Consider the following 15,553-nt stretch of genomic DNA (forward strand, 5'->3'; position numbering starts at 1 on the left):
CATTTCACAAACTTTAGGAGGTTGTGTTGAGCATTTTCACCTGCTGAGTGATGGAGGAGGACGGCGCTGCAAACGATCAGCGTTGCAAGACGACACTCACTACAAAAACAAAAAGCCTCGTTGTCAAGCCAAAAGAAGCAAACAACAAAGCCGCATTATTATTCCAATATTTAGCATGGTGACTCTTCACTAGAGATAAGATTCACCGGTTCGCATCGGTGCAACTCCCTGTACTGGCTGGCCTTGGACCAAAAATCATTCTACCATCATCATCCTGCTTTGGGCAGAAACACACCACGGTGTTCCGGGAAACGCCGGGAAGCAAAAAGCTGCTGTTCTCCAGAAAACAATTCCGCTCTAACCTTGCGTTCCCTTATGTAAAGTAAAAATGGCACTTTTTTAACTTAATTTATGATTTGCTGCTTAAGAAATCAAATCAAACTCTCTGTACCATATTGAATTGTATAGCATAATTCTTCTGCATCACGTTGAATTGCATTCTGTTGAATAATCGTGTTGAATCGCATTGCATCACAATAAGGGTGATTCGTATGTTATCGCATTTGTAGTTGCTTGATATGTATCTTTAATCGTATCGTATCGTTGGCAAGGCATCGAAATGCATATTGCATCGGCCTCAATGGTGGATATGGATATGCACATCCCTATTGGACATTCATTTTATGACATAGGACATAAAAAGACAGGGAGAGGGAGAGATGAGGATGACATGCAACATAGGTCCTCGGTCCTTGAACCCAGGATGCGCCTTAGAGCACTTGAGGTCCACCTGGATGCCCAAAGCACCTTTAAGATGGTGTTTGACAGTGTTGTCTCACCCTGAGGTCCTGGATCTGAACCCCCAGCCTTTGAGACATGGCCAAAAAGCCCTGGAACTGGGAGTCGTCCAGCAGCACGTAGACCACCACTCCCCGGAGCGTCACATTGACGATCTCCTTGAATATGTCAACATCGGTGAAGACATCCATGGCTATGGCAATAAGCTGGAAAGAGACAAAACAATAATAATATGGAGACAGGAACCACTTTTAATCCAGTAATATTTGTCTTGTGTTCCATTGACTCCTATTGTAAGCATCTTTGGGTAATTGAAAAGCGCTATACTGTATAAAATAAATAAATAATTATTATTATTACTATTATTATTATTATTATTATTATTAGTAGTAGTAGTAGTAGTAGTAGTAGTAGTAGTAGTAGTAGTAGTAGTAGTAGTATTATAGAAACATAATTTACATCTTTGGGTAATTGAAAAGCGCTATATAAAATAAATTAATAATTATTATTAATTATTATTATTACTGTATTCGTCATGAACCTTTTTGGATTATTATTATTACTATTATTATTAGTAGTAGTAGTAGTAGTAGTAGTAGTATTATAGAAACATAATTTACTCAAGCTAACAGTCACAAGGATGAAAATGTGGCTATGATGGATGAGGAGAGAAATCCAACCTGTCCTCAGTTTCAGAACCTTTTTACTCATGGAACAGAGTTGACCATCGATTATATCATCAGTGTCATCGTCAGTGATGTCACGTGTGCTTCTTTTTTTCCTGCAGAATTCTGACTTTAATCTAAACATTCTGACTGTTTCCTCAAAATTCTGCTTTAAAGTTATAATCTAAAAGAGTTTAATCTAAAAATGATGTTATATTATGTGACATTACACTGTTTGGATCTCACCTGCAATTACCAACCCACCGCCATAGGTGTCACCCAAGAGAACAAAACTGAAATCTTAAGAGATTCTCACTTTAAACCCAAAACAAAACAAAAACAAAAATCGCAAGTGACCCTAATCATCTTCGGTAATATTAAATTGTGTGTAAAAACAAAAAACAAAAACAAAATTCAGGCGACCCTATTTGAATTCCAGGCAGGTCGCAACCCTAAGTTTGGGAACCACTGAGTTAACCCATTGATACCTGATGCAGCATTTGTGTGCGTATCCCTTTAAGACCGCCAACCGCGTTAACGCGGTTCGCGGTCTTAAAGGGATACGCACACAAGTGAGGGATATACACGCAAATGCTCCATCAGGTATCAATGGGTTAAGCCAGACATGAAAATTCTGTCATCATCTACTCACCCTTATGCCAAATGAAACAGGTGAAATGTGTTAGTCCATAACACACAGGCCTTCTCCAAAACAACTGAAGTCCATTTGGGACCAAAACACAAACAGTCAAACCATCACACTGAATAGAACGACCTACAAACCATCAAACTGAATAGAACGACCTTCAAACCATCACACTGAATAGAACGACCTACAAACCATCAAACTGAATAGAACGACCTACAAACCATCACACTGAATAGAACGACCTACAAACCATCACACTATGAATAGAACAACCTACAAACCATCACACTGAATAGAACGACCTACAAACCATCACACTATGAATAGAACGACCTACAAACCATCACACTGAATAGAACGACCTACAAACCATCACACTATGAATAGAACGACCTACAAACCATCACACTATGAATAGAACGACCTACAAACCATCACACTGAATAGAACGACCTACAAACCATCACACTGAATAAAACGACCTACAAACCATCACACTATGAATAGAACGACCTACAAACCATCACACTGAATAGAACGACCTACAAACCATCACACTATGAATAGAACGACCTACAAATCATCACACTATGAATAGAACGACCTACAAACCATCACACTGAATAGAACGACCTACAAACCATCACACTGAATAGAACGACCTACAAACCATCACACTATGAATAGAACGACCTACAAACCATCACACTGAATAGAACGACCTACAAACCATCACACTATGAATAGAACGACCTACAAACCATCACACTGAATAGAACGACCTACAAACCATCACACTATGAATAGAACGACCTACAAACCATCACACTATGAATAGAACGACCTACAAACCATCACACTGAATAGAACGACCTACAAACCATCACACTATGAATAGAACGACCTACAAACCATCACACTATGAATAGAACGACCTACAAACCATCACACTGAATAGAACGACCTACAAACCATCACACTATGAATAGAACAACCTACAAACCATCACACTATGAATAGAACGACCTACAAACCATCACACTATGAATAGAACGACCTACAAACCATCACACTAAATAGAACGACCTACAAACCATCACACTATGAATAGAACGACCTACAAACCATCACACTATGAATAGAACGACCTACAAACCATCACACTGAATAGAACGACCTACAAACCATCACACTATGAATAGAACGACCTACAAACCATCACACTCAATAGAACGACCTACAAACCATCACACTAAATAGAACGACCTACAAACCATCACACTGAATAGAACGACCTACAAACCATCACACTATGAATAGAACGACCTACAAACCATCACACTATGAATAGAACGACCTACAAACCATCACACTGAATAGAACGACCTACAAACCATCACACTATGAATAGAACGACCTACAAACCATCACACTATGAATAGAACGACCTACAAACCATCACACTGAATAGAACAACCTACAAACCATCACACTGAATAGAACGACCTACAAACCATCACACTATGAATAGAACGACCTACAAACCATCACACTGAATAGAACGACCTACAAACCATCACACTATGAATAGAACGACCTACAAACCATCACACTATGAATAGAACGACCTACAAACCATCACACTGAATAGAACGACCTACAAACCATCACACTATGAATAGAACGACCTACACACCATCACACTGAATAGAACGACCTACAAACCATCACACTATGAATAGAACGACCTACAAACCATCACACTATGAATAGAACGACCTACAAACCATCACACTGAATAGAACGACCTACAAACCATCACACTATGAATAGAACGACCTACAAACCATCACACTATGAATAGAACGACCTACAAACCATCACACTATGAATAGAACGACCTAGAAACCATCACACTGAATAGAACGACCTACAAACCATCACACTATGAATAGAACGACCTACACACCATCACACTGAATAGAACGACCTACAAACCATCACACTATGAATAGAACGACCTACACACCATCACACTGAATAGAACGACCTACAAACCATCACACTATGAATAGAACGACCTACAAACCATCACACTATGAATAGAACGACCTACAAACCATCACACTGAATAGAACGACCTACAAACCATCACACTATGAATAGAACGACCTACAAACCATCACACTGAATAGAACGACCTACAAACCATCACACTGAATAAAACGACCTACAAACCATCACACTATGAATAGAACGACCTACAAACCATCACACTGAATAGAACGACCTACAAACCATCACACTATGAATAGAACGACCTACAAATCATCACACTATGAATAGAACGACCTACAAACCATCACACTGAATAGAACGACCTACAAACCATCACACTGAATAGAACGACCTACAAACCATCACACTATGAATAGAACGACCTACAAACCATCACACTGAATAGAACGACCTACAAACCATCACACTATGAATAGAACGACCTACAAACCATCACACTGAATAGAACGACCTACAAACCATCACACTATGAATAGAACGACCTACAAACCATCACACTATGAATAGAACGACCTACAAACCATCACACTGAATAGAACGACCTACAAACCATCACACTATGAATAGAACGACCTACAAACCATCACACTATGAATAGAACGACCTACAAACCATCACACTGAATAGAACGACCTACAAACCATCACACTATGAATAGAACGACCTACAAACCATCACACTATGAATAGAACGACCTACAAACCATCACACTAAATAGAACGACCTACAAACCATCACACTATGAATAGAACGACCTACAAACCATCACACTATGAATAGAACGACCTACAAACCATCACACTGAATAGAACGACCTACAAACCATCACACTATGAATAGAACGACCTACAAACCATCACACTCAATAGAACGACCTACAAACCATCACACTAAATAGAACGACCTACAAACCATCACACTGAATAGAACGACCTACAAACCATCACACTATGAATAGAACAACCTACAAACCATCACACTATGAATATAACGACCTACAAACCATCACACTGAATAGAACGACCTACAAACCATCACACTATGAATAGAACGACCTACAAACCATCACACTATGAATAGAACGACCTACAAACCATCACACTGAATAGAACGACCTACAAACCATCACACTATGAATAGAACGACCTACAAACCATCACACTATGAATAGAATGACCTACAAACCATCACACTATGAATAGAACGACCTACAAACTATCACACTATGAATAGAACGACCTACAAACCATCACACTATGAATAGAACGACCTACAAACCATCACACTGAATAGAACGACCTACAAACCATCACACTATGAATAGAACGACCTACAAACCATCACACTATGAATAGAACGACCTACAAACCATCACACTGAATAGAACGACCTACAAACCATCACACTATGAATAGAACGACCTACAAACCATCACACTATGAATAGAACGACCTACAAACCATCACACTGAATAGAACGACCTACAAACCATCACACTATGAATAGAACGACCTACAAACCATCACACTGAATAGAACGACCTACAAACCATCACACTATGAATAGAACGACCTACAAACCATCACACTATGAATAGAACGACCTACAAACCATCACACTGAATAGAACGACCTACAAACCATCACACTATGAATAGAACGACCTACAAACCATCACACTATGAATAGAACGACCTACAAACCATCACACTAAATAGAACGACCTACAAACCATCACACTATGAATAGAACGACCTACAAACCATCACACTATGAATAGAACGACCTACAAACCATCACACTGAATAGAACGACCTACAAACCATCACACTATGAATAGAACGACCTACAAACCATCACACTCAATAGAACGACCTACAAACCATCACACTAAATAGAACGACCTACAAACCATCACACTGAATAGAACGACCTACAAACCATCACACTATGAATAGAACGACCTACAAACCATCACACTATGAATAGAACGACCTACAAACCATCACACTGAATAGAACGACCTACAAACCATCACACTATGAATAGAACGACCTACAAACCATCACACTATGAATAGAACGACCTACAAACCATCACACTATGAATAGAACGACCTACAAACCATCACACTATGAATAGAACGACCTACAAACCATCACACTGAATAGAACGACCTACAAACCATCACACTATGAATAGAACGACCTACAAACCATCACACTATGAATAGAATGACCTACAAACCATCACACTATGAATAGAACGACCTACAACCCATCACACTGAATAGAACGACCTACAACCCATCACACTGAATAGAACGACCTACAAACCATCACACTAAATAGAACGACCTACAAACCATCACACTGAATAGAACGACCTACAAACCATCACACTATGAATAGAACGACCTACAAACCATCACACTGAATAGAACGACCTACAAACCATCACACTGAATAGAACGACCTACAAACCATCACACTGAATAGAACGACCTACAAACATCACACTATGAATAGAACGACCTACAAACCATCACACTATGAATAGAACGACCTACAAACCATCACACTATGAATAGAACGACCTACAAACCATCACACTATGAATAGAACGACCTACAAACCATCACACTATGAATAGAATGACCTACACACCATTATTTGTTGTGAATCAGTCAGTCAGAGTATAGATTGTCACTAAATGATGGTGTAAATATAATGTACTGTAGGTCTTTTAGGAACTGTGGTCCTCGTGAACTGGTCCACTGACTTCAGTTGTTTTGGAGAAAGCTGCTACGGAGTTGTGCTGACAACCTCCCTGTGTGTTATATTGTATATATGGAGAAACTTCACCTGTGTTTCAGCTGGCATGAGGGGGAGGAGATGATCATTTTTTGGTGAACTATTCCTTTAAGGGTGTAAAACACACACACACACACACACACACAAATGAATGTATTTTGGAAAGCATTGGTGATTTATGATGGTGATTGGTCTTATGATGATCCCTCTGACTGCAGGTCAGGGTTCACCCGCATCTCATAATTTACCTACATCACTGTACATGATGTATACACGCGCGCTCACACACACGCACGCACGCACACGCGCGCAAGCACACACACACACACACACACACACAGACACAGACACACACACACACACACACACAGTGTATACAAATATGCACACATTGAGCAACACGTCACATGCAATGCAAGTCTTCATCTCCGCACAGGTTTAGCGCGCGCGCGCACGCACACACACACACACACGCACGCACGCACACACACGCACACACCCTTTTGTAAAAGATGAATGACAGTATTAGTTGCAGGCAGCGGTGGGCTGGGTACTGGGTAGTCGTCCCTTTGTGAGCTGACAGACTGAGCGGTGGGCTGGGTACTGGGTAGTCGTCTCTTTGTGAGCTGACAGACTGAGCGGTGGGCTGGGTACTGGGTAGTCGTCTCTTTGTGAGCTGACAGACTGAGCGGTGGGCTGGGTACTGGGTAGTCGTCTCTTTGTGAGCTGACAGACTGAGCGGTGGGCTGGGTACTGGGTAGTCGTCTCTTTGTGAGCTGACAGACTGAGCGGTGGGCTGGGTACTGGGTAGTCGTCTCTTTGTGAGCTGACAGACTGAGTCAAGCTGAGACACGTTGGATAGTTGATGTCATGCTAACCTTTCCCACAAAGAGCTCACGCAGTCGGGAAGCTGAGCTATTGTCTCTGGCTGAGGCCAGTGTGTCTGCAGAGTGCTATGAGTCGTCTTCTGTCTGTAGTGATAGGTTTCCTAAAAGGCACCAGTCACAAAAGATCTGCCTTGTCGTGTCATGTGTCATGTGTCATGTGTCATGTGTCATGTGTCATGTGCTTACTTCAGCGCCTGATTTTGTGTTTGTTTGTTTGTTACAACTCAATATTGTGCCAGCTGCTATTCACTATTGTAATTTTACTAGTTGCTTTATAATAGATAGTAATTGAATATGTAAATAGCTAGGCTATTACATACATACCTATTACTACTTTGGATTTGACTCGTTTCTTTTCTCTTTTTACTAGGATTACCGTAGTTTTACCAATGTAAATAAGAATTTGTTCATAATGACTTGCCTGGTTAAATAAAGGTTCAATAAAAACAAATAGTAACAATTTAATCAATCCTTCAATTCAATCAATCTGATATTTATATAGCGCCAAATCATAACAGGAGTTATCGCGCTTTAAATATATAAAGATGAATACTTCACAAATACTTCTTTGCACACAGTATCTGTGAAATCCTGTTGTACCATTATAACATCTGTCAACATGCACTTTCTGTATAATAACAACAACAACATTATTAATAATATTATTAATAACAATAATGATAATCATAATGGATTGGATTTATATAGCACCTTTCTAGATACTCTAAGCGCTTCACATATCAGGGGAGGGAGGTGGAGGGAACTCACAGCAACTGTCAGGAGGTCAGATGGCTTTGTATGTTTGGTACCTGGTGGATGAGGTGATTCTGCAGATAAGGGATCTTAACATTATAATAAGGGCCCTTAACATTATGGTGACCCGTCCTCACCTGCTTTGCATCTTGGATTTGCTTGCGAATCACTTCTTTGATGCTGGGCGTGTTTTGCCTGGGCGGGTGGAACAGCAGGCTAATGTTGGTGTCGGAGTCGGCCAGCGTGACCTCTGGCCAGCCCAGGTCAAGGTCAGGCACCTCCTCGTCCGACTCGGTGGGGAAATAGGTGGAAGGGGCGTTGAGGCCGTTCTCCTCGGCGTCGCGTCCTCCCTCCGGCTCGTCATCGTCCACCACCGGTAACTCGGCATTTTCCAAAATGAACAGGATCTCCTCCTCCGACAGGAGGTGGCTGACCTGCTCGGCCTTCACAAACTCTTCGTAGGCGTCTCTGCCGCCGCACAGCAGCGCGTAGATCGCCAACCGGTAGGACTCTTTGTAATGTGGCTGAATGTACACCTGGGTCGCCTCTTCTTTCAGGGAAGACCGGCAGGACTGATTGGACTCCATCGATGCCACTTCCCCACACAGTCTATGTGCAACAGGTTTCTCCTTTACCTTAAGAGCGATGAGTTGTGTGACTGTTAACCATCTCATTAAGATAAGACTTTCTGAGGCTGTAAACTTAGAAGTAATCCAGCAAAAAAAAACCTGCAAAGCCCATTTGAAAATTCACGATTCACGAGTCGAGCAATCGAGATTTACTTTGTGTAAAAGTGAAATTTCAAAACAGTCGGTAAGACAAACAAATTTAGGCATGTGACTTTGCTGAGTCAATTATCCACTAATCCCTGATGTTTCGCATGCACTGAACTATAATATATATATATATATATATATATATATATATATATATATATATATAAAAAAAATCTTAAGACTTACTTCATGATTGGTGAAAGATTGCTTGCTTTTCCCGCGCAATCAGACAAGAGTCCACATGGATGGGAACCTGGAGCGACACTGCTAACCCCTCGGTCTCCTTAACTGAACTGTCTGCAGGAGCCAGCAGTGAGTCAGGACTAGGTGTGGATTTGAACTTTTTGCCTGTTGTACCTGCCCCTGTTAGCCCCTCCCACCTCACCTGAGTTGTACCTGCCCCTGTTAGCCCCTCCCACCTCACCTGAGTTTCAGGAGCAGTTGTGTTTGTAAAGAGCACTCACACGATCCTTTCTCTCCTGCTGTACAGACTGGTTACACAACAAATGACACGCACATGAGAAAACGGGTACACAGTTGAAGGCAGAAGTTTACCTTAGGTTGGAATCCTTAAAACTCATTGTTTAACCACTCCACGGATTCCATTTGAAACTACAGTTGTATAGGCATATCGCTAGGACATCTACTGTGTGCACGATGACACAAGTAATTGTTCTAACAATTGTTTACAATTATTTATTCACTTATAATTCACAAATTTCCAGTGGTTTCAGAAGTTTCCATTACACTAAGTCGACTATGCCTTTGCACAGCGTGGAAAATAACAGAAGATGCTTCTTATAGGCTCATTGACATCATTTGAGGTAATTGGAGGTGTACCTGATGAAGGCTTAGGATTAGGTTTTAGGGCCCTAACCCTATGAGATGAAGTGTGTTACCTCCTGTGTGAGACGGAGAGACGATTACTCACTGTGACAACAGAGAGAGGGTGATAAGTAAATTTTATTGCCATCACAAAAGCATTTGGGAGGGGGAACACCATATGTCACAGACAGACAGACAGACAGACCTCTGGCTTAGTGACCAGGGCAGAAAACTAAGTTTTATCCACTGGCCAAATAACCCAAAAACTTGCAGAATTGTACTGACTGACTTCAAACGATGTTTGGCAAAAAACAAGTAGCACGGGAGGAAAACTTGCCCCTCCATAGCATGAATTCACCCACAGTTGTCTGGTATCTGGTGTTAATCTCCCACCTGGGTTGCGACAGCGGACCACACCTGCTCTCAGCAGGGGAACATGGTCTGACCTCTCTGGCCATCCATTGAACATCCACAGAACATGGATACAGACACAGGCTTTCCTCTGGGTTGCACAGAGGAAGGTACAGCTTTTAAAACAGACAAGGAACATGACATCTACTCTGGTCCTTTTTTTTTATTTTATGTTTTTACACATTTTCTCACCTGTGAGACCAGTTGAACCACATTCTGAAACGGACATCTACAGCGGTAGCCGTTGTAAAAGTCCCCCTTCGTTCGTAGGTTTCTCCTGCATCCATCCTGCAATACGTTCTCCAACTTTATACATTAGAACCAAATGAGAATACTGTAAGGTGAAAACTCTCAGCCAGCTCGTCGGCAACCTGTTCCGCGTTAACTTCTGCTGGCTGAGAAGAAACTGGGGAATGGAGCCAAAGCAGCAACAGTTCAGAAAGTGGGACTTTTACAACAGCTACTTTGACCTAAATAAACCTTAAAGTAACTGCTCTTGGTTTCACACTCATGCTAGAAATCAGTACTGCTGAACGCCACCATTCCCCCCCCCCGTTTACTTTCTTGGGGGGGTTGGAGACTTCATGGACCTGGGCGGGGTGGGTGACTTGACGCCGCGAGGCGGGGTGGGTGACTTGGGTGGGACCGGGGTGGACGCGGGGGTGGGGCTCTTTAAGGATGGAGTTGCGGACTTGGGAGGGGTGGGTGTGGGGGTCTTGGAGGGGGGAGCGGGGGACTTGGGGGGCACGGGGGTGGAGGCGGGGGTGCCGGCGGGTGTGGCCCCCTTGGGATGTGCCAGTTTGGGCTCGGGCACCGGCTCGCCCTGCTTGTAGACGCTGACGGTGATCTCGACGAACTCGCCGCCGTACTTGTTTCGTACGTTGATGCTGTACTTGCCGGAGTCTTCGGGAGACACCTCGGTGATGACGAGGCTGGCGAACTTGCCGCCCTCGAATTTGACGGTGGTGTGCGGGCTGGAGGCCACCTCCTGCTCGTTCTTGAACCAGGTGACCTCGGGGGTCGGCTCGCCCCACACAGTGCAGGTCAGGCTCAGGGACTGGAGGGGGCAGGGAAGGGTCATGTTATCAGCATGGAGCTCTCTGATGGCGCTAAAGACAATACCGAATACGCTAACACTTTATTTGAAGGGCTGTGCGTAAGACTGACATGACCAACACAGTCTCACAGACAATTGTGACATAGCAACGTTTTGGACCAACGTTGCTATTTTCACAATTGCTGCTCCAAAATTGAAAAATGGTAAGGTATACACGTTCATACAGCGGTGGGCGTGGTTTCCGGAGATTTTAGGTTTAGGGCCTGGGGAGAGGTTTAGGTTTAGAGTTAGGGTCTGGGGAGAGGTTTAGGTTTAGAGTTAGGGTCTGGGGAGAGGTTTAGGTTTAGAGTTAGGGTCTGGGGAGAGGTTTAGGTTTAGAGTTAGGGTCTGGGAGAGGTTTAGGTTTAGAGTTAGGGCCTGGGGAGAGGTTTAGGTTTAGAGTTAGGGTCTGGGAGAGGTTAGAAAACCGAAAATCTCCGGAAACCACGCCCACCCGTGTATAAACATACGTTACCATTTTACAATTTCGGAGCCGAAATTGTAACATAGCAACGTTGGTCCATTTTTCTTTTTCCAATTTCTTTGGAGATCGGGGCATGACACTGTCATAACCATGACATGCCACCTGTCATGAACATGAAGGAGGCTTTATGACTGTTGTCATTAAGTGTCAGTCTGTAAATGAAGTTGACCTTCGACATGTCTTCGTTATGACAACTTGACATTAACCAAGACAACATAACCTGTCATAGCCTCAACGCGGGGTCCGGACCCCATAGATCCACTGCAAGCCCGGCTAAATGGCTGCACGCGATATACACGTTATCAATCACAATCAAACTGTACTCACCCCGGAGACAATGTTGTTATCCAAGTTTTGGGTGCCATCGCACTCCCAAATAGTGCGTAGTTTCCAATACCTCGGGGGCGAGTACAGTTTTATTGTGATTGATAACGTGTATAGCCACTTAGCAGGGCCATTTAGCAGGGCCACTTAGCAGGGCTTGCAGTGGATCTAGGGGGTCCGGACCCGAGACTCCGAAGGAAGAATGACTGATGAGTCTCGCGTTGAGGCTAAACCTGTCAATGTGTTTGTTATAACAACTTGACATTGAATTAAATTTTACCACTGTAGTTGAGGTGAAGGAAAACATTAATGACACTGTTATCAAACTCATTTGACAGTTACACTCAAGGACATCTTAATGATGATAACCTCATATTATGTCAATAATCAAATACATGAATAAAAAAAGTAAAACGGAAAAGCTTCCAAATAATTGTCACAATGTCAATTTCATAAAGACATTGACAGGTTATGTTGTCTTGGTTAATGTCAAGTGGTCATAACGACAACATTCCCGATGGTAACTATAAATGTGGTGATTGTGCCCAATGTAGTAAATTCACTCACAAATGTCATACATTCAACCATCCAGTGACGGGTAAAACATTTAAAATAAAGGGTATCATCAGCTGCACAACATCGAATATTATTTATATGATTAGATGTTTGTGTGGATCAGTCTACATTGGCAAATCTTCCAGAGCTTTAAAAACCAGAATATCTGAACACAGGAGTGACATTAGGACTAAGGATTTTAAGAATCCTGTGGCACTTCATTTCTTCCAGGCCAAACATTCTATCTCTTCACTCAAATATTTTGGTATAGCGCATGTCAAACTGCCACCTAGGGGAGGTGATATTAATAATTTACTCCTTAGGAGGGAAGCTTTCTGGATCTCTACCTTAGATACCTTTGCCAGAGGGTGGAATGAGTCATTTGATATAAGACCATTCCTTTAATTTTTTTTTTTTTTTTTTTTAACTTTTGATAGACTTCTATACTTACCCTCATCTGTGAGTACAGACTCACTTAGATATTTGTGATCAGCCTACCTCCTGTCTGACATTAGCATTGCTCACTTTAGCTGCCCTGGAGGTCATCCCTCCAGGGGCGGACTGGGATCATAATTCAGGCCGGGCATTAGATACCAAGCAGGCCAGGCCGATACGGGCCGACACGCGTGCCGGCGTCCGAAGGGCGGCGGCGAAAAATTTGGGCCGTTTGAAGCTCAATTTGGGCCGTTTGAAGCCCAATTTGGGCCCTTTGAAGCCAGATTTGGGCCATTTGAAGCCCAATTTGGGTTGTTTAAAGCCCGATTTGGGCCGTTTGAAGCCCGATTTGGGCCGTTTGAAGCCCAATTTGGGCCGTTTGAAGCCCAATTTGGGCCAAGTCCAATTTTACAATGAGATGCACCCACTTTAAACCTGAATAAAGTAATAAAACCACTAGTAAACCAGTAGGCGGCGCCTGGCCTGCTGTTCAGTGAGTGGCCTGGCCTGGCCTGCAAAAAAAAAAAAAAAAATTTTTTTTTTTTTGCAGGCCAGGCCAGGCCAGACCACCGGGCATTTGCCCGACGTGCCCGATTATGCAGTCCGCCACTGCATCCCTCCCTTATTTCTTTATTTCTATTTTAATATTTATGTGTGGGCATCTTTATCCTACCCTTTGCAGAGCAACTGCCTTGGCCCCTCCTTTTCTAGATGTTTCACTACAGACTGTTTTTCTACAGATTGTTTTAGACTTGCCCTTGTTCCTTGTTTACTGTATTTTCTAGTGTACCGACAACTTTGCTTCCTACACTAGGCTATACAATCTTAAAATGTATTTTTCTGTGTATTATGTCTTGAGAATGTCTTTCTCCATTATGATGTTTTTATGTGAAGCAAGATGCACCCTGTGATGATTTTGTTCACCTTAATGGTTGATTGCTCTCACCTGTTTTCTTTCCCCCCACGCACATTAGTGGGAGGAGATGTTTGACTTGTATATATGGGTGCTCTGTCATTTTGTGCTTCATTCTGATGAAGGTCTCACGACCGAAACGTCATTATAACAAATAAACTGTGAGTTAAGTGGATGCAGTGTGCGGACTTCACTTCTTTTGATACAAGTAGTCATAACGAGGACATCTCATAGAAGGTCAACTTTGCATTAACAATGACATCATTTACCGAATGACACTTAATGACAACAGTCATAAACATTCATAACGCCTCCTTCATGTTCATGACGGGTGTCATGTCATGTTCATGACAGGTGTCATGTCATGTTCATGACAGGTGTCATGTCATGTTCATGACAGGTGTCATGTCATGTTCATGACGGGTGTCATGTCATGTTCATGACAGGTGTCATGTCATGTTCATGACAGGTGTCGTCAGGGCCGATCCTGGCCATTTGGGTGCCCTAAGCGTAATTGTTCTGTGGTGCCCCCCCCCCCCCCCCCCCCGTAAAACTTTCAATAACTGTCAAACGAAAGACGGCAAAATCATTAATTATGAACGATACTAGTGTATCTCACATTTCATTACATGTGGGAAACAAACAATTGTTAGAATTACTGTACATGTCAGCAAACAAGTGATTGTTAAACTGTACATGCAAGCAGGGGCGGACTGGGATCATAATTCAGGCCGGGCATTAGATACCAAGCACGCCAGGCCGATACAGGCCGACGTGCGTGCCGGCGTCCGAAGGGCGGCGGCGAAAAATTTGGGCTGTTTGAAGCCCAATTTGGGCCGTTTGAAGCCAGATTTGGGCTGTTTGAAGCCAGATTTGGACCGTCTGAAGCCCGATTTGGGCCAGTTGAAGCCAGATTTGGGCCAGTTGAAGCCAGATTTGGGCCGGTTGAAGCCAGATTTGGGCCGCTTGAAGCCCAATTTGGGCCGTTTGAAGCCCAATTTGGGCCGAGTCCAATTTTACAATGAGATGCACCCTGAATAAAGTAATAAAACCACTAGTAAACCAGTAGGCGGCGCCTGGCCTGCTGTTCA

General features: G+C 42.8%; 2 protein-coding genes across 2 annotated transcripts in view; both read right to left on the reverse strand.

The window, feature by feature from the left end:
* Positions 1-9,732, reverse strand: part of LOC310775871 (uncharacterized protein) — a gene marked incomplete at its 3' end in the record, with an annotated part of 61,280 nt that extends 51,548 nt beyond the window's left edge. Inside the window, exons 1-3 of the mRNA XM_083635998.1 lie at positions 9,606-9,732; positions 8,781-9,278; positions 840-1,004 (exon numbers count right to left, since the gene is read on the reverse strand). Coding sequence (XP_083492124.1) covers positions 840-1,004; positions 8,781-9,230 — 615 coding nt within the window. The 5' untranslated portion in view covers positions 9,231-9,278; positions 9,606-9,732. The remainder of the gene's footprint in view (positions 1-839; positions 1,005-8,780; positions 9,279-9,605) is intronic.
* A 680-nt stretch (positions 9,733-10,412) lies between these two features.
* Positions 10,413-15,553, reverse strand: part of myom2a (myomesin 2a) — a 98,484-nt gene continuing 93,343 nt past the window's right edge. The window contains exon 37 of the mRNA XM_083635999.1: positions 10,413-11,712. Within this exon, the coding sequence (XP_083492125.1) occupies positions 11,212-11,712 (501 nt within the window). The 3' untranslated portion in view covers positions 10,413-11,211. The remainder of the gene's footprint in view (positions 11,713-15,553) is intronic.

Source organism: Poromitra crassiceps (genome assembly GCF_964638095.1).
Source record: "Poromitra crassiceps genome assembly, chromosome: 4".
Lineage (NCBI taxonomy): Eukaryota > Metazoa > Chordata > Actinopteri > Beryciformes > Melamphaidae > Poromitra > Poromitra crassiceps.